Source organism: Equus asinus, chromosome 27, assembly GCF_041296235.1.
Source record: "Equus asinus isolate D_3611 breed Donkey chromosome 27, EquAss-T2T_v2, whole genome shotgun sequence".
Taxonomy (NCBI): domain Eukaryota; kingdom Metazoa; phylum Chordata; class Mammalia; order Perissodactyla; family Equidae; genus Equus; species Equus asinus.
In genome coordinates, this window is record NC_091816.1 from 13,151,282 (window position 1) to 13,177,986 (window position 26,705).

Below are 26,705 nucleotides of genomic sequence, written 5' to 3' on the forward strand. Positions count from 1 at the left end.
CTTAAGTGACTTCTCAAAGACAAGCAGTTTAAATGACTAGTCCTAGGTCCTCAGAAAAGAAAAGAAGGGATAAAGACAAAAAATGAAGAGTCCCAATGATTTGGTCAAGAACTAATACAAGGATTTACATACCACTGGTTCTGAGACCATGAGACAATGGATGATGGCAAAGTTTAAAAAGTTTGCTCAAGGTCAAGTATGATGACATAAATGCCATAAATGAGGATAATCCAATGGCCTGCATTTTCATGGGTGCACTAGTGTGCTCAATTAACAGGCAGTCTGATGACCAAACTAACGATGACTTACACTTCTTTCGCCCTGAAATGTCATCTTTCTGCTTTTACAATGAATCAGGACAGCTTCTAAGTCCGTGAAGCAGACAAATGGCAATAAATGGTGGCCGTGGGGTGCCTCCAATAGCGTTCCCAGAGCCCAGATCAGAGGCTCCCTCATGGCTGCCCATACAGGCGCTTACAGGCTGGATTCGTCCAGCTAAAGCCTGCATTATCCCAAGCTACATGCTTCTGTACTTTGTAGGCAAAGGGACAAAAACATATTGAGCTTGAGGTTAGACTAAGTGAAAGGACTGAGGGTGCTAAGTCTATCTCCACATCAATTCCACCTGGGTTATTAACATTAACCCTTGGCAATCCAACACATCTGCAAAATAGGAACCAAATTCATCTTGCCCTAGCTTTACTTATCACTCCATGCCAGCCCACATTTCACTCGTGGTTCTGCGGAATTATGTGCTAGGTTTCATTCTAACCAGAGAGAAGCATTCCTTCACGTGTGAAAACTGCTGCAAACCTCGACAAGGGATCTATCACTTACCATCCAAAATTTCTGGCTTAAAACCATGTGATAATTGTACTTTCTGATGTAATTAAGTGGGGATGGGGATCCAGAAATGATCATCTTGAAGGCAGCAATAATTAAAATTTAATCTAAAAGCTGCTGGAAAAGGTCTATGACGATGTGGTACATTGTACAGGCCTCAGAGTTTGACAGGTTGGTTTGTACTCCAGTCAATTCACAAAAAACAAATTTACTGGGCATTTTCCGGCACTGTTCTAGGCACTGCGGGCTACAGCCTTAAACAAGACAGGTCCCTGCTGCCAAGGAGCCACATTCCAGGAGGGCAAGACAATTAAGGTAATGGCCGTGGGTAAGAAGTACTACCCAGAAAACAAAATAAGAGAGATGTGACAGTATTTGGGAATGTGGGGCTCCTTTAAACTTGGAGGTCAAAGGTCTCTCTGGGTAACATCCGAACTGAGATCTGAATAAATGACAAGGATGAGGTTGCTATGTAAATATCTGAGTGCAATATTCCAGGCAGACAGAATAGCACACACAAAGGCCCTGAGGCAGGAACAAGTTTGGCAAGTTGGAGATATCTAAATAAGGCCCAAGCAGCTGAAGCATAACGAATGAGGCTGTGATTCCTGGGAGATGAGGTCAGAGACCAGCAGGGCCCAGATCACAGGAACCTCGTGCACCACTGGAGAAATTTTAAGCTCCTACTCACCAGCTGTAAACTTCAGACAAATTACTTAATCTCCAGAGCCTCAGTTTTCTTATCCCTAAACCTGGGAGGATAACACTTCATTTGGTTCGTTCACGTGCAACGTTTAAAACAGAGTTGACACCACTCAGTAAATGCTTAGTGAATTAATTTAATTAACGTGCACAAAATCCATAAATGCTTTTACAAGTCTGATGCGTATTTCGATCCAAATTTTGCATATGTGGATATGCACGTGATCTTCGATTCTAATTTTCTTACGTATATTAAGAAAAGTAAGATTGACAAGGAAATTTTTGCAACAACCATGGCCTCAGTGTTAGCTCTAACAATTCTTTTGCTCATTACTGGAAAATGTTGGGAGGTCCTGGAAAAGAAGGAATTGGCCTTGGAAGAGTGGAGAGGGGACAAGGCAGACGGAGAACACAGTGATTTGGCCTAGTAGCAGCTGACCAGACTTGCAGCACTTCCTCATGTTCCTTCTACTGATAAGCAACGTCCCACAGAGAAGCAATGACCAACATCTTCAGTCCCCCACCCCCCAGCATCTCTGGGCAGGCACAAAGTGGAAGTGTGTGCATGCGTGTGCACACGTGTGTGTGTGTGTGTGTGTGTGTGTGTGTGTCTCCCTCCCCCACCCCAAAACACATCCTGCTGGCTTAGAGGGATACTGTATTTAAAAACAGATGCCTCTTTGGAAACTCACACATTTTAAGTCCTGTAAATCACACATGCTGAGTAAAGTAATTACACTTTCGTAGCACTTCCCCTCAGAGCACAAAGGCAATTCTGGTACTTCGGTAATAAGATAGCACTTTCTGTGCTGTACCTTCTCCCATGGGGCATCAACTCTCCATCTTATAGGTGGGCATAAGAGAAATTTTCACAAAACAGGATTCTGGGGATTCAAAGCAAAACATTTTTTTAATCTTGAGGATTTCTTTTAGGATAATGTTGGCCACCTGCCAGCATATCTACCTGATGACATAAGAATTCAGGAAGAGCAGAGCAGCATCATGAAAAAAATCAACTCATGAGAAATAAAGATTAATTAAAAGTGGAAACTGGCCTCTGACTTATTTTCATAGGCTGGTGAGATGCACCTCAATGCTGAAACTCCCAGATTTCTCCTACCTTTGCAAAATCCTGGGAGCTAACAGGATGGATTGAGCTGGGCTGCTTCGGCATTCCCTTTGCATTTGAAATTTGTGTAACAATACGGTATTACAGCCTGTAATTTGGAACTATCTTCCCAGTGTGACTAGCATTTATGACTGCCATTTCCCTTTTTCCTCCAGTAGTCTACATAATATGCATCACAATGGTTGCAGCAAGGTTAAACCTACGAGAAATACAAACACAAGTTGTTGTTTTCATAAATTCCTGGACTACTTTTTTCTGTCTTCACCAGCTGACACCTAGCTGTGTGCAGAAAAGGCAGCCAACTTTTAGGAAAGCACTAAATGAATACACTGAAAATATGACCCTCCGAATAGATGACTCTGGGCTCTGGCCAAAGGCTCACTCTAATCTTTTTTCCCCCCAATAAGGTTGAAAAAGAACAAAGTAACTTGGGGGAATTTTTTCTTAAAGTGAAGGCCTTGGAATTAACTGTAAATTTTAGAGAAGAACAATTTCCAGAGACTGTTGATGAAAGCAAAAAAAGTGTATGAGAAACATTATATATACCCAGATTTTTCTAAGCTCCCCCACTCAGGCTTTCAAATGGATAAGTATACGGAACACTATTATGTTATAACTAGGCAGATTATATGCAATACGTTCCTAAATTAAAGAGTGCTTTGAAAAATTCGCTTCAATTTTTCCTGAGAATTTTCAGTTCTCCCCCAACCCAACATTTTTATACACAGCTTCAAATTTTAAGTAAACTTTACCTCTTTTGTTTGCCAACCCTCACAAGGTTTCCTAGGAACCAGGGTCCCACGCCTCTTTGATTTTCTGGGCATGCTCATGCACATTACCCACCTTTTCAATTACCAGCTATATGTTCTTGACTTGTTCTGAAAATCACTTTTCAAGATCAGATCTCTCCTCTGCATTTCAAACCCAACATCGTGACCTCCCAGTTGCCTTCTTTTCTTTCTCTTTCAGACTCTCTATTTCCTACGTCTTCAAATACAACCATCCTCTAGCTAGTTACCCAAAGGAGAAACCGAAGAGGCTTCAGAGATGAAACTCCTAGTCTTCTCTTCCACACAGCTAACAGTTACTAAGCCTCCTGAACACCTCCGGCGTCTCTGCCTCAGTTGCCACCGCCAGCCACTGCCTTACTTTGAAACCAGAACTCTTGCACTACTAGCCTCATAATCTCTCTCAACAACTCTCCCAAAACCTGCTGCTGCACCCCCCTTGCCCACTGGAACATCCCAGAATGCCAGCTCCCTGCTGCACAGCAGCCGAGCTCCCATCAAACGAGAGTCTGATTCCCTGACACGGAAGGCAAGCTCCTCCATGGCGGCCCCCACCAATGCCTCTGTCCTCGGGTTCATCCTTCCTTCCCTTCCTCTCCTGCCATGTCTTGCTTGCTCTCCCCAAAAGGGTCCTTTTAAACCTCTGTATCTTCATATAGAGCCAAACCCTTTGACTGGACCATCTTTTCCCCATCTTAATTGAGACTTAGCTCAAATGTCACCTCCTTTTTAAAGCTTTCTTTGACACCGCTCCATCACCTTCGCTTCTTCTCGCAATGCTGACTGTGTTCCCAGCTTAAACAACTACCTCACTTTGACACAGTTCTTTATTATACCTGTTTGTTTATACAAGGCCATCACCACTAAACTGGGAGAAACAGGAGTAGGAATTACCTCTCCGAGATCTTGGCACCCCCACAATCTGCACATGCAGGCCCCAGTCACTCCACCTCTCCATCCTCCAGTCACCTCCCCAGGCTCATCCTCATCATACCTCTATCAGCTTCTTCCGAGGATGAAATCATGCAACACAAATAAAGTGCTTGGCCAGTACTTGGCATGTACTAAATACTCAAAGTTAGCAATTATTATTTCTTGAGTGAATGGATAAAAAGATTTCTGAAAATTTCATAGAATCAAGTGTTTCAGTATTTTCTTTTTTTTGCTATCAGCAAAAAACGACAAACTGGGCAACTTTATTCTGATAAGCTCTAGCAAGTATGCTTCCTGAGTATGAGGTCAAGCACTCTCTCTCCTGTCCCACCTCACACACAGTGCACTGAACTTGTTTAAAATATTCTCCCGTAGTATACTTTAAAGATGGGGATGTGAGTTCGAGGAGACCTACTCAAGTTACCCCCATACATCAAAGGAGCTGATCCACACCAGCAGACAACATCCTCATATCAACACAGCATCGATTTAAATACCTGGTCCCAGTGGGCCTCAACTCCACTGAGCCATGGGGCCACTTTTGCTACAGCTATTATTAAGGTTCATTCCCCTCATTCCTTCCTAAGTTTTTTCTTTGACCAAAGCAAGCACTGTTCAAGAGGAACATTCGCATTCCCTCTCCCCTTCCCCGGGCAGACACTAAGGTGCCAAACGAAACTGAGCACAAACATTCCAAAGTGGCTGTCACACAGAGCAGGCTTGTTTGGGAACACAGGGAGCGCCATGCTCTTCCACCCAAGCAAGGCTTCCCGAAGCCCTTGTCCAAAAGGTCAAATTAAACCCCACAGCAAAGACCAAATTCTAACGGTGAAAACCCAACTGCATCTCGGAAGGAGTGGGCTCACCCTGGCAGTGGCTGTCACATGGACCAGGCACAATAGCCTGTGTACCCAAATGGAAGCTACTAATGACCAGTGCAAGGAGATCATTTCCCATCCATGCCTCGTCTAAATTCCCAGTGGGCAAGGGACCTCAATACTAAAGAAGTGGCAGCTTTTTAACAGCTTACCTATACAAAATCATCTTCACTAACCTCACCAATAAGTATATTTCCTATGTTTATAAGTTATTCATTAAGAATTACAGGTATATACGTGTGTAACTGTGTTGTGTGGTACTTACCTAGAGCTAGGGTACTGTCTGAGTGGGTGCTAAGCACCAGGAATACTGTGATAAGGTGATATTATTCTTTTTTTAAAAAAGAAAAATAGTGAGAGAAGGTAATGATCCAGTAGTTAAGTGGAGATAACAGAAAGCAACTTCTACTGGAATTCTGGGGAGAATCATCTCCTTGGCATGGTACATTCCGGTGGTAGGATCCGGAGAAACAGAGGCTGAAACCTGAATCATGCCTTGAAAGCACCTCAAGCCAGATGAAGAGGAAGCGGCGGTTGAAGCAAATGGTTTGCAGGGTATTGAGGTACATTCGGGCAATCCCGAATGTCAAGTTTGGACTTGATTGTGTGGAGAACAGAGTAGTGCTGAAGGATTCAGAGCATCAGAGGACCCAGCAGTATGGTGTAAGGATGGCTTGAGAAAGCACATTAGAACAAGGTGAGCGCTCAAGATCACTAAAAGGAGGCAGGATAAAGGAATGAGTGAGATAAACACGATAAAGGGCAGACAGGAGAACGGAAGAGGCCCGATTCCTGCAGCAAGGCCCGTGACCAAAGCGAAATGTGATCAACCTGATGGTTTTGTGACACCCACAGATATCGCGAGGCAATTTAATGAAATCGTCAAAGCAAAAGGACATGTAATTGTTTTCGTTCACATGTGCATTTCAGAAAATTTAGAAAACCCAAAAACCTCACCAGAAAGTAAGTAAAAATTGCCTGTAATCCATCTGATAGTTTTTATTAATATTTGGTTATTTATTCATTTTGAAGAATTGGCATTGCATAGTATAAAACTTTTAAATCAGCTCTTTTCACTAGTGTTATAACACGAGAATTACCTCCTCAATTAAAATGCATTCAGAAGCTGGAAGAGACAAAGTCAGATCCTCCCCCACGGCCTGCAGAGGCAGCGAGGCAATGCCAACACCTTGATTCTAGATTTCTGGCTTCCAGAACCACGAAAGAATAAATTTCTGTTATTTTAAGCTTCCAAAAAAAAATTTATATAGACACACGTATATACATTCTTTAAAAATGTGGCTTTTAATGGCTACATAATATTCTCTTCCAAAATTTATACAATGATTTAGCTAGCAATTTCCCTATGTCAGACATACAGTCTTTGTGAATTTTCACTATCGTAAATAACTCTAATTCCCATAAATAAATAAATCTTTGTGCATGCTTATTATTTCCTTAGGGTAAATTTCTAAAAATAAAAGTACTGAATCAAAGGGCTTGAACACATTTTGATACCCAGTGCCAAAGTCCTCCCAAAAGTTGCACTAATTTATTATTACTGTCATAACGCACAAGAGTTCCCACTTTATTGCCCCACCAACACTGAACGCATCTGTCCTCAAAGCAAAAATATGAACCTACAAAAACTATATGAAAGCATATCCAAGAAGAAGCTCTAACCACATTCAAACTATCCCAACAAACAAATGCCAAATAAACAAGACTGCATGTGAGCATAAGGGTGTATCAGGGAAATTTTTAAAACACTACTGAAAAAATAACTCAAAAGCACATGCCATACTGGCAATGGTCTTGCAGCATCATTTTACTATGAAGTCACCATACTTTCATCCAAAACACTGTCACCAAATCCTATTCTCTGACTTTGAAATACAAATTTATTGCATTAGATTTGATTTGAAATAACAGAGGCTCCAAACTTGGTTAAATTGTATAAAATTTTCTGTACTTTCCCCAAGTCATAATGTAGATTAATGCTCAACAAAAACCTGAGGTTGCCACATCAACTGACAATGGTACCCTTTCTCTGTGCCAATTATAAGAAACAATTTTCTTCATGACCCCAATATTTGGGCAAAATTACTAAATATTTTAAAAGAAGGAATGTCAGTAAAGATTTGTATTAACTTTTGAAGAACTGTCTTTATGTGATTTCTGTCCAACATCTGCCAAACATCTTTTCGACCGATATTCCAACAATGCCAAGTTTTTTGCTTTTTTAGCTTTATTTTAAGTACAAGAAAATTCACTCAAAGCAATTTAGGGAAAAATTACTGTTTAACACCACTGCTTCAACTTAATAAAATGCACGCCTTTTAGAACCGATTTGCAATCAGCCTGAGAAGCACCCAGTGAAATGGATAAAAGTAAAAATAAGACCAAATTACATATTCTGATTTCCAAAAAGGAAATTTCTATTTTGAAAATTCAGTGACCAAAAATAATTTCTATCTACTAGAAGACAGAAAAAGTGTCACCACATAAACCTTAACTAAGACGAATAATTATAAGTCTATTATTTATATATTAGTTAATTTTAATAAAGTCTGATCCAGTGCAAAATGCCAAAGGTGTTTTAAGAGAACATGGTCTAATTCAAAATTAGAGGCAAATTCTAGGAATTATTTTATTACTACTAATTATTTTATTAATTGTAAAATGATGTAAGAAATGATCTAATGCCCTATACATACATATATATAAGCCTTATAAATCTCAGATCCCAGTAAGATTTTGACAACTGCTTCTTCTTATAGGACAACTTGCAAAGGAATACATATGTTTAACACACTAGAAGCCAGAAAGCCAGATGTATTATCTCTCTTACAGTTGGCTAGCCAAATCTTAAAATTATTTTTCCTCAAAGTTTTAGACACTACCCAAAGCAGAAGTCTCTGTCCTGTCCTACTTCTCAAAATATTCTACCCCTAAAAAGCAGCAAAAATTCTCCTAGACTGTTCATTCTATACAACTGGAACCAAATAAGTGTTTCAGCATCACTGTTTCAGAGTTAAGCTTCAGAAACTCTCAAACAGGGCTAAAATGTACTGGAAGATAAAAGGAACTCACTGAAGAAAAACAAACAACTCTTGGATTTTGTAAAGGGGTAGAAAAAGCCTAAATTACCCTGATGATCTACGAAATAAACTATTTTCCCTTAACGATGATTGGACTCACTCTTCCTCGTCAACTCTACCAGAAACTACAACAGAACACATTTTTCCTCTCTTGTCATTATGTGTATATACGTTTTATACGTGTGTGTTCTGTTTACCGGATTCCTCAGCCAAGGTTTTTAAATGTGTTTGAGGAAAAATTGCTGTTCGCTGGGTGGGCAGGGAAAAGGTCCAGTGTGGTGGTTTTGTATACTGCTGAGCACATTAATGGGACTCACCAAATACCATATTTATTTTACTTGTGGCTTTCAGGGTTAGAAAAAAGAGGTTAGGGGTTTTGCAAAAACAAAACCTAAACCCCAAACAGGGAATTAGGACAAAACTACCTGGATTGTTCAGGCCAACTTACCTTCTTTTCCTGAATTTTTAACGTCATAAACCCTCTCTCTTTATGGTCTGTTTTGTACACACCACCTCTTGTAGAACTCGGGTTCTGAAATCTTCCTGTCCTCTTATTTCTAAAATAACAAGTGTCTCGCTAAAATTACTGACACTTCCTAGAGCCACATGCCATTCCCAACTGAAAAGGGACACTATCAGTGCAACAGGGCAGGTCAGAGGCAGTGACTGTCCTGGGATCGCCTTGTACACAACCTCACACCTTAAGTCAAGGTGCCCAGGAACAGGGCAGACAACACTTCCAACCTGGTGGCAGCTAGGCTGAGATGGGTCAAGCAGGAAAACAAGACTTTTCTCTACTCACTTTTATGAAGTTAATTAAGTTAGGGTTTTGGGCTATTCAAACCTCTTTTACTACCTACTAAAAGCAAAAAAGAAAAAGCCTTTGGTTTGCCTGATTAACCTTTTCCACTTACAAGTTTTCTCAATTGGGTGAACAGAGAATGATGGTTTCAAGCAACATATTCTTGCCCTTAGAAATAAACAGACTGTTGCTTGAAGTGACACAGAAAGGTTTCTGAAGCAATTATCTTTGTATGTTAGGTGAATTAGTTAAATAGAACAACTCCTTAAAAAAGCAAACTTGTCATCCTTTTTTAAGTTTTATTTCAGTGGTAGGGAAAATAAATAGCAAAGCAGCTAGTAAGGTTCAAGAAAAAAGTGGAACTTGCAATTCAAACGTCCATCGCTTTGAAAAAGAAAAAACGTCAGTGGTATTCCTTCACTCGTAGTTAAAGAACAACTAGCATGTAAACAACACTTTTCAAAATAATAGTTTACAATAAAATGGGCAATTTCCTCAGGTGAAAAGGCAATCTTCTGTTTACTGCAATTCACCTAGCTTGCACTACCACACAACTGTGTTAAGAGGAAAATCTTGTTATTTATTTTGCATTGTTTTGCATGGTCTTGGCTCGCTCCTCTATCTTCCCCATTTAAATAGTTCCCATTTTACAAGTGGACAATGTGTTGAGAGGTTAGAGGTATTAATTAAATCTTCTGCAACGTTTGGTTTCACTATAGGAATTTTAGTTTGCACACAATGTCTCAATAATAATTCCAACATCCTAACAGCTTTAGAGTCAGTTGATCGTCTGTTGACCCTGTATATTAGGATGCAATACCTATATATTAGGATACAATACCTTTATAGGTCACATCTGGATGATACTTTCTAGCATCCACACACTCTAAAAGTTTCTTTTAGAATGTTTAAGAACTCAGCTGTGTGGGATCTTAAAAAGTAGGCAAAAAAATAGTGCTTCTTGGACTCCAGATAAGGTACCTGCAGGAACAGAGCCATTTAATAGGATACCACAAAATATCCTAACTACGAAATCCTGAAACGTTTGTTCGGGAGTTCCCTCCTACATTTACTGAATTTTGTTTCCACCGAAGGAACGCTCCGCAGCCGCAACATTTTAATCGCAATTACGGACGCACCACATAAAATTTACGCTCAGAAGTCAAAGTCCTATTAAAACAGTCTCGATGCTCATTTGGAGAATTTTTAGTTTTAAACTCTTTTATTCTGCTCCCTATAACCGCTACGCCCCTAAATCTGCAAAACTTAATCACCCAGGTTCGGGGTCTTTGACTCATCAGGGAAGAATGCGGCTGATTAGTTATCTATTAATCCAAAATGCCTCGGCTGGAAAGAGATTTCACCAAGAACTTTTAACGCTGAAAGGGAGGGGGCAGGAAACAGAAGGTGTCTTTTAACGAGAACTTTCCCCTAGTTTCTTCCTTAAACCACACACACAAACGCACCCCACGACTCCCAGCCTCAGACGCAGAACTAAATCCTGACCCTCCAGGTCCCAATCATCTGAGGTCATCCAGGAGTCAGCTCTCGATTCCGCTTTTAAAATCCCGGACAAACAAAGCTGCGCGTTCTACTTACAAAACTCTCCGAAAAGTCCTGCAAGTTACGCAATTTTAGGCACGCAGACGCGCGTGGACCCACAAAAACAGCCTCATCCGAAGATACACCCTCCCGGGGCCACAGTCCGGGGCTGTGTCTCGGGGCAAGGACGTTCCCAGCCCCTCGACTGCGGCGCCCCCTCCCCGGCGCGCAGCCCCGCGCCCCGCCGGCCCCGCACTTTGGAGAAAGCCGGCGGCTTCCGTCCCCACCACCGCACCGAGCCACTCCGTACCTCTTCCTCCTGAAGGTTGGCCTCGTTCGGGGTGTTCTCCTTCTCGGCTTTGCCGCCGTTGTTCATCTTCCCGGTCCTTCCTCGCCGGGCAGGGCTGGGGCGCGGGGCTGGGCGAGGCGCGCTCGCCCGCTGTTCCCTCCCCGGGCGCCGGGTCCCTCGGGCGGGCGCCGCGGGCTACGGGGGCTGGAGCCGGGGCAGCGGCGGCTGGGGCGCGGGCTCCCGCGGCGAGACGGCGGCGGCGGGCGACTCAGGAAGTGCGAGGGAGAGAGACGGGGCAGGGCGAGGCGGGCGCGGCGGACGGAGACGGGGACGGAGACAATCGGGACCCGGGAGGGAGACCTGGAGCGGGAGGGCGGGCGCGAGGGAAGGAAGGAAGCAAGGAAGGATGGGGCGAGGGCGCGCGTCCCAGGACGGAGCCCGGAGAGTTGGGGATGTGGCCGAGTAGGGGCCGGGGCGGCCGCTGCCCTAGCGTAGGAGCTGCTGGAGGGAGGGGGCGAGGGGTGCCCCGAGAGGAGGAGGAGGAAGAGGAGGTGCGGGGCGCGGGCCGCGGCTGGGACGCTGGGACCGGAGAGCCGCTGAGTGCGCGCTCCTGGCAGGCTCTGGGAAGTACGGGATCCAAGCAGCTCCCTTTCTCTCGCCTTCCTCCCTCCCTTCTCCCCTCCCTCGCCTCCTCCTCCTCCCTCCGCCCTCCCTGGACGTGGGCTGCAGGCTTGCGCCCGGAGGGACGGGACGCGGGCCGGCGAAGCCCCCCGCGGGAGGAGGGGCTGCGCCGAGGGCTGCCGCCCCGGGCCGGATGGCGCGCGCCGGGGAGGGGCGGCGGGCCGCGGGCGGAAGCGGCCGACCCCAGCCCCGACTCGGCGGTAGGTCGGAGGGCGGGGGCCCAGGGGGGGAGGGAAGGAGGTCGGCTCCACCGGCTCGCTCGGCCCCTGGGGGCCCTGGCGGACCAGCGGGGCCCGAGTTGGCCAACTCGCGTGGCGGTGCGCACGAGCCTGGAGAGGGGCTTCGGGGAGCCAGGCCCCGCCAGCGCGACCCCCGGGAGGGGTGATACGCTACTTTGGTTGGCTTCCTTTTCACGAGGGATTTGCACCCCTGTCCCTAAGCCTACCTCTCCTTTTCAGTACCGCTTTCGACCCATTTCTTCCCTTCCTAGTCGGCAACTTTAAATGACAGGATGGCCAGAATTCGAGTGACATCGAGGGGCAGCCCGCTCCGGGCCGGCTTTTTCAGGGCACAGCATCAAAGCCCCCTCGAACGCCGGGTCCTCCGAGACCTCTGCAGCCTCCCCACCGCCGGCTGTGGCGCTCTCTCCGCTAGGCTTCCCGTGGCCCCTGTTCAGACTCTTCTCCCTGCCCTTATCACACTGTTCTGGAATTATTTGTTTACCTGGCTGTCTTCCTCACTCTTCTGGGAGATCCTTCCTGGAAGACAAGACCGTGCCCTGTTTTTATCTTTTAATCCCACGGCTTTTTAAAAACGCTACCTGGTATATAGTAGGCACTCAATAAATACCTGTTGGCTAAGGGAATATTTCTCACTGCAAGTCCAACTAGAGGCCAATACAGATGATCTTGAGAGGGTCAAAGCAGCTTAGAGAAGAAAGGGGTCTCAGGTGACCTCTGGGAGGTCAGCGTACAACGCTCCTTGATGCACCAACCTCTGAAGGACTGCACGGTTTCCGTGTCCTCAGCTGTGGAATGGGAGTAGTTATATTTATCTCCAGGAGTTTGCTATTAGAGGATTATTATAAGTTGATAGCACTATAGCACCTAGCGCCCATTCTTGCCCAGTTTAAGTTTACAATACATGGAGGCTAACATTTTTGTTAAGAAAGTTTGCATTTTTCCTGAGCCACAGGGAGCTTTCCCAATACTGTATCATTTCAGCTTTTCAACGTGACTGCTATGAACACATAAATTTAAGGCTCCATATATCAGTAGGTTCTCCCTCACTTCTGACTCCCAGGAATTCTCTCTCACAGCATGCCGTTCCTTTCCCACACAGCACCAGCCACAATTTCCAATTATTTACTTGCCTGCTTCACTGTTAGTCTCTTTTCCCCCCACTAGACATTCTTTACCCTATACTGGTTTAAGTGTTGCTGGGAATGGGGTGGGGGTGGGAATTGAAGATAAGGCCCCTGCTTTTAAGGAGTTTCAAGTGGTGTTGTGGAGACGAGATACCCAAAACAACTCCAGGGCAACATAGTCGCAGATCCTGGCTCAAATTTTGGAAAGCAAAGAGAATATTTGCTTTAAGAGCATTGTGAAGAGAAAAACAGTGATACGTGGATTTACATGTTGGGTTTTTCTTATGGGGGAGGTCTGAAGATTTTGATAAAGATTTAATTGCTGCCATGATGTCATTTCTCTGTATGGGGAAAAAAAATAAGGTGTATCCTGGATGAGAATAAACCAAGAGTCTATTGAAATTGCAACTGGAGCTCAGAAGAGGCGAGGACTGCAATTAATCTGGAAACTTGGACAAGCCTTTCCACTTCAGGTCCTCCATCAGTTATATGAGGAACCAGGAGGGGGCGATGTCTTCTTAGGCAATGGCTGAGTGGTGGTCTTGGGCCCCTGTGCTGACCAGTGACGCCAGCACTTGGCCCTCCTTGGCCATTCTTGCCAGTTCCTGAATACACTCCACAGAAAGGCATTGTCCTCCTGGAGCTTGGCAAAAGCCCAAGAAAGATGACAATTGATCTAGTCATTGATGGGTCCAGTCAGACTCCCCTCATGAGTAGGTGGAAGATGTGTGATCCCAGGGTACTGAGAGAACCTCCCCCACCTCTACCCGCAGAAGTGTGCCTTAATCCCAAACATAGAACCCGATTCCTTTGTCTTTAAGCCAAGCTGGCACTGTGTCCTTGTTAAAAGTCAAATACCTCTGGAATGAAAAATGAGAATAAGTTCCATGAGAGGATCCTTGTCTGGTGTGTTCATTGTGTTTCCCAACATCCGGACAGTGCCTAACACACAGCAGGCACTCGGTAATTATTTTTGAATGAATGAACACATTGAGTCTTATCAGTTATTGATTCCTGGGCTTGAATGACATTATCAGCTCCTCCCAAGACCCTGCAGGAGGGACTGAATTAGTAGAGGCATCTTGGGATGAAGAGCCACCACGGGGGCACCAGGCAGATTTATGGTGGTGGTCTTTAGTGGTTGTTTTGCAGGGGGGAAACCCTAGATAGAGAGCTTGCACAGATGGGACAACATCAAGCAGCTGGTAATAAAGCAGAGAGATCTAGAACATGTAGTCTGTGGTGAGCATGAAATTCAGGGCGTTTTCAGAAAAGTGTATGGGGCTGGGGAAATACACCAGGAAAAGAAGGAGTCCTATTTTGTCCTTTCCATGAAAAACGGTTTAGCCTTATTTGGAAGAACAATAAAGTCATGTTGCCAACAAAACTCAATGAAATCTGTAAATAGACTTTATTTATAAAACTTTGTGAGTGAGCGGAAAGAGTTTGACTGTGTTGGGGGTGAGGGGAATGTCCCTTCATTCAGGATATAATGATCTTTATGACCAGTTTACTGCTTCAAAGAAAGAAAGTTTCAAAAGTCAGAGCTCCGTGGCAATAGTTTCCAGGCATGCTAGGAGATATAAGACTACAAAGGGATTTTCTATCCTAGGAAAAAAAGGGCTAAGGACCAAAAAATCTGCTTTCCCCCCTGCCTACCACTTTGCCACATTTCTCCTGGCCTATCAGGTGAAATCCTAGGTGGAAAGGGAAATATTGTCTGCACCTGTAGTTTTCATTGCTCATCTCTGTTTCTCTGGCACTGTTAATTTTGAGGCTTAACTTGAGAAATCCAAAACTATAATTATGTGTTACATGTTTGTCTCTGGGATGTGCAGACAGTAAAGGTCTATTCTGAGGCAATGGGCATGGCTTGGGCTCTGTACTCATGTTAGCACTGCGGCAGAAAGCTGCAGTATCTACCACCAGTGTTGTGATGGTCTGTTGACTCTTCTGCATCCTCTGCTGGACCGAAAAAGTTCTTCAGGCCGGTGGCTGTGTTATATTGGTTTTCGTCATCCTTAACACTTCTTGCTCCCTCACCCCACCCCCACCCACCTCCAGGCTATCATCATCTTTGCCTGATTTTGTTTATTTATTTTTATGCCTAAAAAACAAACAATGTAGTACTTACCATCTTAACCACTTTTAAGTGTACAATGCAGTAGTGTGGCGTATATTCATGCCATTGTGCAATAGCCTCCAGATTTTAACCCCCTAAATAGTTCTGAGTTCAATCACTTCCCTCCAATCATTTCTGGAAGCCCACACAGCCATGTGAGGAGAATTAAGTCCCCGGCTTACAGCCCTTGCTGAGTTCTCAGCGGACAGCCAGTACCAGTGGCCAGCCTTGTGAGTGACTTACCTTGGAAGTGAATACCCCAGCTCTAGGTGAGCTGCCTCAGCTGATGCCACATGGAAGAGAGATGAGCTGTCTTCACTGAGTGGTGCCCAAATGGCAAAATTGTTAGCCAAAAGGTGAATGCTGCTGTTTTAAGCCACTAGGTTTTAGGGTGGTATGTTATATAGCAATAGATAACCGAAACATAACTGCTTACCGAGAAGTCGGGTCCTGCTGTCACAGAAATCGAAAACACGTGGCAGTGGCTTTGGGATCAAGTAGAAGATGGAAACTGGAAGAACTCTGAGGAGTCTGTGAGTAAGAGCATTAAAGGACAATCAGAGTATTGTTATTGCAGGCTGGAGAAAAGGGGACTTCATTTATGTAGTGGAAGAACAATTAGCTAAACTGGCTTGCTATTCCATGAAAGACAGAAAAGATACCTAATGAACATGTGCATCTGGCTAAGGCGATTTTTAGATAGAATGTTGAAAGGGTTGAATGGTTTCTTTTTTTAAAATTTTATTTTACTTTATTTTTTTTGTGAGGAAGATTGTCACTGAGCTAACATCTGTGCCAATCTTCCTCTTTTTGCTTGAGGAAGATTGTTGCTGAGCTAACATCTCTGCCAATCTTCCTCTGTGTTAGTGGAATGTCTCCACAGCATGGCTTGATGATGGTGCTAGGTCTGTCCGTGCCCGGGATCCGAACCCATGAGCTCCAGGCCACCGAAGTAGAGCACGTGAACTTAACCACTATGCCACCAGACCAGCCCCTGAATGGTTTCTTTTAGATCCTTATGATATGGTACCAGACAAGTGAGATGAGCTAAGAAAAAAAAAGAACTCTTCTGTTTTCAATCAGAGTTTAGCAGAAACATAAAGAAGCCAGGACTCGTTGGATATGAAATAAAACTATTTCTCATTCCTACCTTCTCCAGAGGACAAACTCTCAGAATATGAAATGGCTTAGGGGCAAAGGTCAAATCCAGGATGCTATCAGGAAAATATGGCCTTAGGGGAAAGTTCAAGGCAAGGATGTGGCTAGAAGACCCTGTGGTATGCAGCCTCTACCATGTCCCCCAGGATCCCTACCTCCTAGTGTTCAAGCCCTTGGATAATCCCCTCCCCTTAAGTGTGGGCTGGACCTAGTGACTTGCTTTTCATGAATAGAGCATGGCAAAAGTGATGGATATCACTTCTGAGATTAGATTACAGAGCAACCCGGGCTCCCATTTTACACCCTCTCTTGCTCTCTCACTTGCTGCCCTTGATGGAAGCCAGCTGCTATGATGTGAGCTGCCCTGTGGAGAGGCCCATGTGGCAAGGAAAGGTGGAGGCCCCCATCCAAGAGCAGCAAGGAAGTGGGGCTTTCAGTCCCACAACGCAGAAAGAACTGAATCCCACCAACAACCATGTAAGCTTGGAAGTGGATCCTTCCTAAGGGCAGCCCTCAAGGAGACGTGTTACGGACTGGATGTTTGTATCCCCCTCAAAATTCATATTATGAAGTCCTACCCCCCAGTGTGATGGTGTTAGGGCCTTTGGGAGGTAATTAAGTTTGGATGAGGGCTGAGAGTAGAGTCCCCATGATGCGATTAGTGCCCTTATAAGAAGATAAAGAGAGAACAGAGCTTCCGCTCTCTACCACGTGTGAGGATATGGTGAGAAGGTAGTCATCTACAAGCCAGGAAGATGGCCCTCACCAAGAATCAAACTGGCTGGCACCTTGATCTTGGACTTCCCAACCTCAAGAACCATAAGAAATAAATGTCTGTTGTTTAAGCCAACCAGTCTATGATATTTTGTTATGGTAGGCTGAATTGACTAAAATTGAATTGACACCTTGCTTTCAGCCTTGGGGAGACCTTGATGCAGAGGGACCCAGCTAAGCAGAACCTTGGATTCCTTACCAACAGAAACTATGAGATAATAACAGACTCTTGTTTTAAGCCATTAAGTTTTAGGGTAACTTATTATGCAGCAATAGATAAGTTGACACCCCAGAAAGATTTAAGTTATTACCTCACAGAGCCTTTCAACTGGACAGTAAGTCTTCTAAGAATCTAAATGGAGTTGCCCCACAATAGCCTCACACTGGCCCAAGGTGGAGAAGGGGCCTGCCTTGGCAAGAAATAGGAGTATGGCTTTTGCCTAAGGGAGATGATTATGACTTGAAGTATAAGAAACCTACGGCTTTTTAAGGATCTCTACTAGCTTGCACTGAAATAGGCAGATGCTGTTCATAATGAATAGAGGCCTCTGGACCTTCAACTTTACAGGCAGGAAGCAGGCTGAAGAAGCTACTTATCTGTAATTATAGGCTGTCTCCAAAAGGGAAGATGACTCAAGATGGAGCAAAGAGCCACTGAGAATCATTGCCAAAGAGCAGGAGTGGGCTGAATTAAGGAATTGGTGTCCTTTGACTGGTTGGATTTCAGAATTGCTATGGACCACTTCCCGGTCCCTCTCACTTTCTCCCCTTTTTGAATGGGAGTGTCGATTATAGGTTCTCTGTCCCTACCTTATTGTTAGATGTTGGATGTGTGAGAGACTGATACTTTGTCTCTTTAGTTCACTGCTCTTCAGATCAAGAGGAACCATGTCTGAGGAGCCGTAGTCAAGGAGCCACATCTGCACATGGGACCTGTTAGATTGTCAATGTCCTAGACCAGGGGTTGGCAAACTTTTTCTGTATTGGGCCAGACAGTAAATATTCTAGGCTTTGCAGGTCACATGTGTGATCTCTATCACATATTCTTCTTTATTTTCACTTTTTATAACCCTGTGAAGATATAAAAACCATTCTTATCTCAGGGGCTGTACAAAAATAGTCCACAGGTCAGATGTGGCCCCCACGCTGTGGTTTGCTCACTCCTATTCTAGACTATGAACTGATGTATAATGGGATGAGATATTTTGATATCTTAGGGGAGGAGATAAGTGTGTTTTACATATGACAGGGAGATGTACTGTTGTGGCCATAGGGTGGATGGTGGTAGCTAGTCTTTAAACATAGCGGCAAATAACTTCATCTTTTTGTAAATGCATGCCACTCCTGACCTCAAGAGTTAGAGCTTATGTGCCCTCCTCTTGAATCTGAGCTAGGCCTGTTTCTGCTTTGATGAATAGAACATGGAGAAAATGACGTTCTAGGAATTCTGAGCCCAGGCATTAAAAATTTCTGGCAGTTTCTATTTTCTCCCTCTTAAAACCCAGTTTTCATGTAATAAGAAAGCATAGTCACCTGGAGGGGCCCGCATGAAGGAAATTCAAGCCCTGGCCACACCACCCCCACAGCTTTATCTGAGCTCCCTGAAATGGCCAGCCGTCGCCAGCCACCAGCCTTGTGAATGAGCCATCATAGAGGTAAATCCTCTGCATTGAGACACCCCAGCTGACCCCACATGGAGCAGAGACAAGCTGTCTTCTCAGAACACTGCCCAAATTGTAAATATACTTGTAAGCAAATAAATGATCATTGTTTTAAGCCACTAGGTTTTAGGGTGGTTACTTATGTAGCAATAGATAATGAAAACACTGGAGGAGGGAACAATGTAAGCCAGACTCTGGAAACCAGAGAGCACTGGGCATTTTCAAGATTTAGCAAGTACAGTAACCATTGACACAATATCTATAAAACAACAAAGATCACAAATGCCATTTCCAACATATACTTTTCCTTCTAAAAGACATTAAGTAGAATTGCAAAATATACGTGGTCCCTTCAGAACCTTAATAAAATTTGCTGAATACATGATGATGAGTAGAAAACAACAAAGCCAGATTGAGGTATGGCTGTGGGGCAGTTGACAAACCGTGCTTATGATCAAGTGACTTTTCCTTTCGCCAAGTTTATAGTGTATGTGATTTGAATTTGTGCTTCAGGAAAATAATAAATTAGTAAATGTCTCCGGCCTTTTGGAGAGTCATTTATAAACCATCAAAACTCAAATGCTAAATTTAAAGTTTTTAAATGTCTACCTTGCCTCACTTGCCTAAAATGTACAGAACCTATAGTGAGTGTTAGGAGATAAGGGTGAAGATTTGGTTCATTTAGTCATTATTTAGGGGTTTTTCTTCCACTCTTAAGAAAGAAATGTTTGGTGACTAATGAGGTAGATTGTGTAAGAGAAGACAGGAGATAGGAAACAGTGACGTTGAATGGCCAATGACAAGCAGTGAAAAAATGATGGAAATGAAAGCCATTTCCAAGGAGGAAGCTACATCATTTGACAAATGATTGACTATAGGAGCTAAGGGAGAATAAGTCATCTGACCTCATGGCCAGGTTTCAAGGCTTCAAGGATTTGGTGATGCCAACTTCCAAAAAGAAAAACAGATGTCCGGAGAAGACCTGGTTGTATGGATAGATGAGGAGTTCAGCATCAGGCATGTGGTTTGTTAGTGTCAGGATCATGCTGAGTGTTGGAAAATGAGTCTGTAGCCCAGAAGAAATAAGAGATAATACAGACCCTGGGGGCCATCGGAGCTGAAACAATGACAGGTTGGAGACTAGAATCTTAGGAAATATCTATGCTTAGGACAAGGAGAAAGACTAGCCAGAAAAGAGACAGACCAAGCAGACAGATCTAAGAGGAGACCAAGCACACTAATCAAAATGATAGGAGCCAACAGCATGGAACAGGGGACCCTGCTACCAGCTTCACATGGATTGTCACATTTTATTGTTTGAAGATGGCAGGTTAAACATACACATTTCTATCCACTCTGTTCCAAAACCTCTCATAAAAACACAGAAAGGATTTGTTGTTGTTGTCATTATTTTAAGACGTAAATTAACAAAGATAAAGAGAATGAAAGAAAATAGCAATAAAATTTGGGAAGCTGCAAAGCATATAGATAGATACTGAGAAAAGTAAATCCTAAGCCTAATGGGAGAAAATTGAGAAGCAACCTTACGCTGAAGAATCCCCAAAAGGCTCAAGCCTTGACAGCAACCGGCACCTCGGAAGTGAGAGTGAAAATGGGGCTGTAACCTGGAAGACTGCTCGAAAAGAAAGTGGTTTGTACTTAGTACCTAGATTCCTCTCTCTCTCTCTCTCTCTTTTTTTCACATTTTATTGTTAAGATTTTAAATTTCTCCCCTCATTTTAGGACTAAGCAACAGGAAAAAGAAAAACAGGCATTTCTTTATTTTCATTGGAAGTTTATTTCTCTTCGTATGAAAAAGAGTCTTATGAAATCAGCTTACGTATAAAATAAATATATAAAATTTTAAGAGGCAAAAAACATGAGTAATTAGGGAAGATAAGCATCAGTGGCTGAAAAGTTGCAAAACTAGATCTTTGTGTGTGTGTGTGTGTGTGTGTGTGTGTGTAACTTTAGGCTTCCAGTAATCTTAAGCATTACTGTCATTTTCACCCTAAGTGACCCACTTTAAAATGTGTGCCTTTCTTGAGTATGACTAATTTCTGTAAAAGTAAACTGGACATTCTCCAACTGAAAAGGTTCAAAACTAGTGGCTGGATATGTTCATCTTGGTCCAGTATGTTCTTTGAACAGTTTGTTTCAACTAATTTATTAGTTGGTTTAATTGTTTTAAGTTTGGTTTTTATCAATTTTTAACATATATTTTAAATGGCATCATTTTACGCTAATACTCTATACCTGCTTTTTCAATCAAACACATATTATGAATATTTATCCATATCAAGATTTCTAGGTTTTTCCTATCTCATAATTTCTGAAGTTTTGTAGAATTCCACTGTGTGTGCACAAGTTCTATATGGGTGGACATTTAAGTTGTTTCAGTTTTTAATATTAAACAATGCTGTGGTGAACATCCATTTTTGTACATTGCCTAATTATTTTCTTAGAATATATTCTAAAGAATTACTAGGTTAGATGGTAGGCACATTTTAAATGTTAATATTTATGGTTAGAAAGTTTAGATAATTTACTTCACTCCTATAGTATATGACAGTGCCCATTTCATTACAATATTCCCAACATCAGAGAAATCAGATTTGCCAATCTGTTGGTGAAAAATGATAAAATATTATTCTTTTCATTTGCATTTCTTGATGGTTCCTTCGAGGGGCTGACCATCTTTTCATTTGTTTATGAGCATTTGGAGCCGCCTGTCATGTCTTTGGCACTTTTCTAGTGGGATGTTTGCCTTTTTCTAATAGATCTTTGAAATTATTTTGCTTTCCATATCCTACTGCTCATTCACGAGTTCCAAAGATAGGACTGCTAGGTTCTTCAGGACTAATAGGTTCTTCAGATACAAGAATGAACAAAAGAGACACAAATCCAGCTTACATAGATTAGACAATTTGTTAAGTAGTTACAATGAAGTGGAATATGTGCTATAACAAAGTTCATTTTCTAGGGACTTCATAAATGTGGCAAATACATACTCTGGGTGGTCAGTAGAGGCTTCTAGAAGGAAGTGACAATTCACTGAGTCCTAAAGGATGAGCAGTAGTGCCAGTTAAAGTAGGAGTGGAGAGGGTTCCAGTCATAAACTAGCCTTAAGGGAAGAGAGAGAATTTTTTGTCTAGAGAGTTGAAAAAACTGAAGAGTGCAAAAAGTGAGAGATGAGCTTAGAGAGGTAAAGAGGGGCCAGGTTATTAAGAGTTTAAGACCTGTACGAGTTATAAGAAGTAGCAGATTTTACCCTAAGGCAGTAATAAAATGTAGTCATTAGAAGGCTTTCAGCTGCAAGTAACAACAACAACAAAAATTTTGACTAAAAGTTATTTAAACAAGGACAATTTTTTTAAAATGTCACAGTGAGAAGTGTGGTCCCTGGGTTGGTTCGTGTTTCCACTCTGCCATTCTCAATGTGTGTGATACCTCTTCTTATGGTCTCATATCTCCCCGTATAGTCCCAAAATAGCTGTAGCAATCCCAAGCATCACATCCTTACACAATTGTGTTGAATGGCCTGGAAAATGTAGGCAGAGTCTGTGTTAACAGGAAGGAAGGTCTTTTCCAGAAGCCTCTAGCAGAATTCCCCATCTCTCATTGGCCAAAACCAGATCACATGGGAAGCCCTAGCTGCACTGAATGCTGGGAAAGTGAGCATCTGACATTTCACCCTCTGTGATGGGATGTGGCTTCCTGCAAGGAAGAAAGGGAAGAGTCATAGCTATTGGGTAGGAAAGCAGCAGTGTTGTTCTCAGCATTTGAAGAGTTTTGAGCAAACAAGTGAAGTGATCAGATTTACGTTTAGTTCTGTATTCCTCCAGGTCTTCTTCACTCTGCATTACCCACCATCCTCTACTCTCAGCCACCACTTCTCCATCTAGTTCTCCCAATATTTTTTCAAGCATAATAAGCTCATTTTCCTACAACAACTCTGAACATTCATTACTCTGATTTAATTCTGATATAATCACCGAAGACAATTCTAACTGTAGCATTTGACATGAATACTTCAGATAGTGCCTTAGTTGATCTAAAAAATGTTTTAAAACAACTAATATTTTGGATTTCACGTGTGCTCAGGTACGCCTGGTATTGCCACTGGTATGTTAACCAAAACTTACTTGCTTTCCATTATTAACATAAGAAAATAAGACATTTTCTTAGATTGTGTGCCTGGCACATAGTCAATAAATATTTGTAGAATGAATAGCTTTTAAGCAATAGTCTCTAATCCATGTCTTTACTTCACCATCTTTAAAAAAAATGAGAGTAAGCATATGAATTTTGCTGGAATATTCATTGACTTTTAAAGACTAAATAGTGGCATTGCCTCATCTGACACTCCCATTATATCTACTATGCCATATTTAAAGCATGTGAAAACCATTACAGGCAGACTTGGCTAGATGATTCTTTTTTTAACCATGATGCAAATCCCACTGAATTGTCTTTCAAGTTTGATGCCACATCAGTTAAGCATTCTAGAAAATGTTTTTTGAAAAGCACTATTTGTTCTGAAGCTGTCTGGAATTTATTTCATGAGTGCTGATCTTGACTTTTTGCTGACCAGAGATAATCAGACTTGCTGTCATAGGTTCTGGACTATAACCTGGTCTGATTCAATAAATTTTGTCTGCGTCTTGAATGTCAGTCTGAACTGAACAAGAGCCAGTCAAGAAATATGGAGGAATGTATATGTGGAGGCCATGAAAGAAAGTTTATACTTCAGCTTCTGTAACGTAATCACTAACAAACATTTTAAGCACCTGTTGATACTTCCAATAAAAGTTAAATGTTTTAGAAATGAGTTACATATGAGTACTTTATATTAGCTATTATTGAATGAATGTGCTTCTTGAACTATATATGATAAGGTATGAACAGTGGTTTCAGATCATGGAGTTACTGCTTTATGTTGATTTGTGATTCTTTCGAATGAGCCTGATGTCATGGAAATTGCAGCAAATTTAGAGATAAGGCATCCACGTTGAATCCAAGCTGTACACTTGTAAGTCTCAACTTTGGGGAAGGCATTTCATCTTGCTTAGATGTGGTTTCCTTATTTGTAAAATTGGACTAGTGACAATAGCTTACCTCTTGCTCAGAGATGTTGTTAAAACATATATGAGACAGTACGCATATTTCTTTTAACAGAAGGGCAAACATAAGCTAGGACATAAGTTGCCAGTCTGTAAGCTCCTTGACTGATATGCTTGCACACGACCACATGAAATAAACTTGCCATAAGTGCTGTCTCTACAATATGTTGTGCGATGCTAAAATGGAGCCTGCTTCTCTGCAGATTAACTCAACTAAGGGCATGCTGTGCTTCTTCCATTTTTATGATGAAATACAGACTTCCTATTAAAAGATGTATCCTTTATTTGAAAAGGTTGAGTAGGACCACTCTAAAAAAAAAAAAAAAAAGATTTCCAGATGGTTAAATTTAGATCTGCAGCCCATTCTGAGAATATCCTCTGGCTCTAGACCCACAGTACTATATATATATATATATATATTTTTTTTGTACCATATTTTTTATTGGATTTTGAACTGCATGCAATTTCTTCACTTTAGACTCTTGCTTTTCACTATGTAGTTGTTTGTGAGATAATGCAATAATCTCATTGACCTTAGGTCTGCTTCCTTTTCTGTTTGATCTATTTCTGTTATGTTTGCTAATTAATACAAATTTTATTTGCTGAAATATTCCCACTAAAATCCTGTGCAAGAAATATTATATTTTACAGTCATAAGAGCCCTCTTTTCTTCTTTCATTAAAAGACTCTTCCTTCATCCATTTACCACAAAGAAGAGGTTATTTGAACATTCTGTCTTGTTCCCTCATCTGACTATAAATTTGTCACTCTTCCGGCTTTCTTCTGCCTATGTTTGTTTTTCTTTTTACTTTTTATTTTGAAATAATCCAAACTTACAGAAAAATTGCAAGAATAGTACAGGGAATTCCCATAGACTGTTCACCCAGAGACACTATCAGGTTTCACCAACTGTCTCAATAATGTCCTTTAAAACAAAAGGATCCAATCCAGGGTCACACGTTGTTATATGTGTACGTGTCCTGTTATGTCTCTTTAGTTTCCTAAATCTAGAATACTTCCTCAGTTGCTTTGTAGAATATCCCTCAGTTGGGTTTGTCTGATGTTTCTTTCTCGTGATTAGATTAAGGGGATGAATTTTTTGGCAGGGCTGTCACAGAAGTGATAACTGTGCTTTTCTTACTGCATTCCCACAGGGTAGCATGTGATGTCCCTTTTGTCCCAAAATAATGTTCGTAGTTTCTGATGATGAAATTACTCTTTCTCCTCTTGTAATTAATCACTATTTTGTGGGGAGGAACTTTGAGGCTGTGTAAATATCCTGCTGTCATCCAACTTTCACCTTCCAGTTTTAGCATTGGTTGATGGTTCCTGCCTGAATTAATTATTACTATAATGATTGACAAGTGGTAATATTCTAAGGCCATCACTCCTTTTAAACTTCCTGGTTGGTCTTCTACTATAAGGAAGAGTTTTATCTTCTCCCCGTGTATTTATTCATTTGTCTTCTTATATCACTGTGGACTCATGGATTCCTATTCTATTCAATGGGCTGTAATCTGTTACTATCATTATTTATTTTGGTGCTCATATTGTCCCAGATTTGGACCCCCATTCAAGCTGACTCCTGTGTCCTTTTGATATGTCCCATCAGTCTATGAGCACTTTCTTACTCTCTGGTACAAGAAGATGTTGTGGACTCATTGTATACTTTCCATGCCTCAGACCTGAAATCAGCCATTTCTACAAGGAATGTTTTTAGTGGAGAACGGTATTTAGATACCAAGATCTGGGCATTAGGTGTGCTCATTGCTACAGGTCCTCTTAGTGGACAGAGCTAGGGAATACATAAATGTGTACATACACGCACACGCTTTTTGCATACACACACACACACACACGTGATATATATAAGCATATATATTTGTTTCTACATCTCCATATTCCAAACCATGAGTTCACATCAATCTCTGTAATTCCAGTCTAACACACAAAGCTCATTCTAGTTTTTTCCTTTTCCATATTTGTAATTCTCTTCTCCAACAGTGAGTAACCTGGCTCTCATTATCCTCAATATATTTACTTACTGCTCAATTCCCCTGTATGTTCCCTTCTAATGCCTGCCAGGATGTTACCCTGCTTGGCTGCCTTCCTTGTGTAAACTCCAACCAGTTTCCATGCTAGGACCTGCATAATTTTTTTTTAATTAAATTATGAAGGAAGAAAGGGAGGAATAAAGGAAGAAGTTTGCTCATGATTATTTAAAAAAAAATTTTTTTTAAGATTTTATTTTTCCTTTTTCTCCCCAAAGTCCCCCGGCACATAGTTGTATATTTTTAGTTGTGGGGCCTTCTAGTTGTGGCATGTGGGATGCCAGCTCAGCATGGCTTGATGAGCGATGCCATGCCCGCGCCCAGGATCCAAACTGGCGAAACCCCGGGCCACCAAAGCAGAGCACGTGAACTTAGCCACTTGGCCACGAGGCCGGCCCCTAAAAATTTTTAAATAATTAAATATATTTAACATCACTAATATTTAAAGTGCTTTTCCATAGCCCAATATAAAAGTGATCCAAGGACACAGAGAGACAATTCACTTAAAGAAATGTAATATCTAGATGTTGCACACAAGCTAAATGTTCATAAGTAGGGGATTGAATAAATAAATTATATTAACACAATGTATGCCAGGCAACCATTAAATAGTATTAATATAGATCCTTATTTGTTGATTTGAAAAGACTTCCATGATATATTACATGAAAAAATTATGTTATAAAATGTTATCTATTTTATATCCTATTTTTTGTGTGTATGTGTGTGCATAGAAAAAAGCATGAGAGGTTAAAAAGGAAA

At 42.1% G+C, this 26,705-nt stretch overlaps 1 protein-coding gene and 1 long non-coding RNA gene across 18 annotated transcripts in view; one reads left to right on the top strand and one right to left on the bottom strand.

Moving 5' to 3' along the window:
- The window catches only part of RBPMS (RNA binding protein, mRNA processing factor), a 168,907-nt gene extending 157,746 nt beyond the window's left edge, over positions 1 to 11,161 (bottom strand). For 13 of the 16 annotated variants that reach the window (XM_070499835.1, XM_070499843.1, XM_070499845.1 and 10 more), the window contains exon 1: positions 11,029 to 11,161. In XM_070499835.1, coding sequence (XP_070355936.1) covers positions 11,029 to 11,094 — 66 coding nt within the window. In that variant the 5' untranslated portion in view covers positions 11,095 to 11,161. Of the gene's footprint in view, positions 1 to 8,822; positions 8,998 to 11,028 lie in introns of those variants that run through there. The other 3 variants (XM_070499836.1, XM_070499832.1, XM_070499837.1) reach the window with 2 other exon arrangements.
- LOC106824542 (uncharacterized) overlaps positions 9,472 to 26,705 on the top strand; it is a 107,694-nt gene continuing 90,460 nt past the window's right edge. For both annotated transcript variants that reach the window (XR_011498780.1, XR_011498779.1), the window contains exon 1: positions 9,472 to 11,043. This is a non-coding gene — a long non-coding RNA (uncharacterized lncRNA). The remainder of the gene's footprint in view (positions 11,044 to 26,705) is intronic.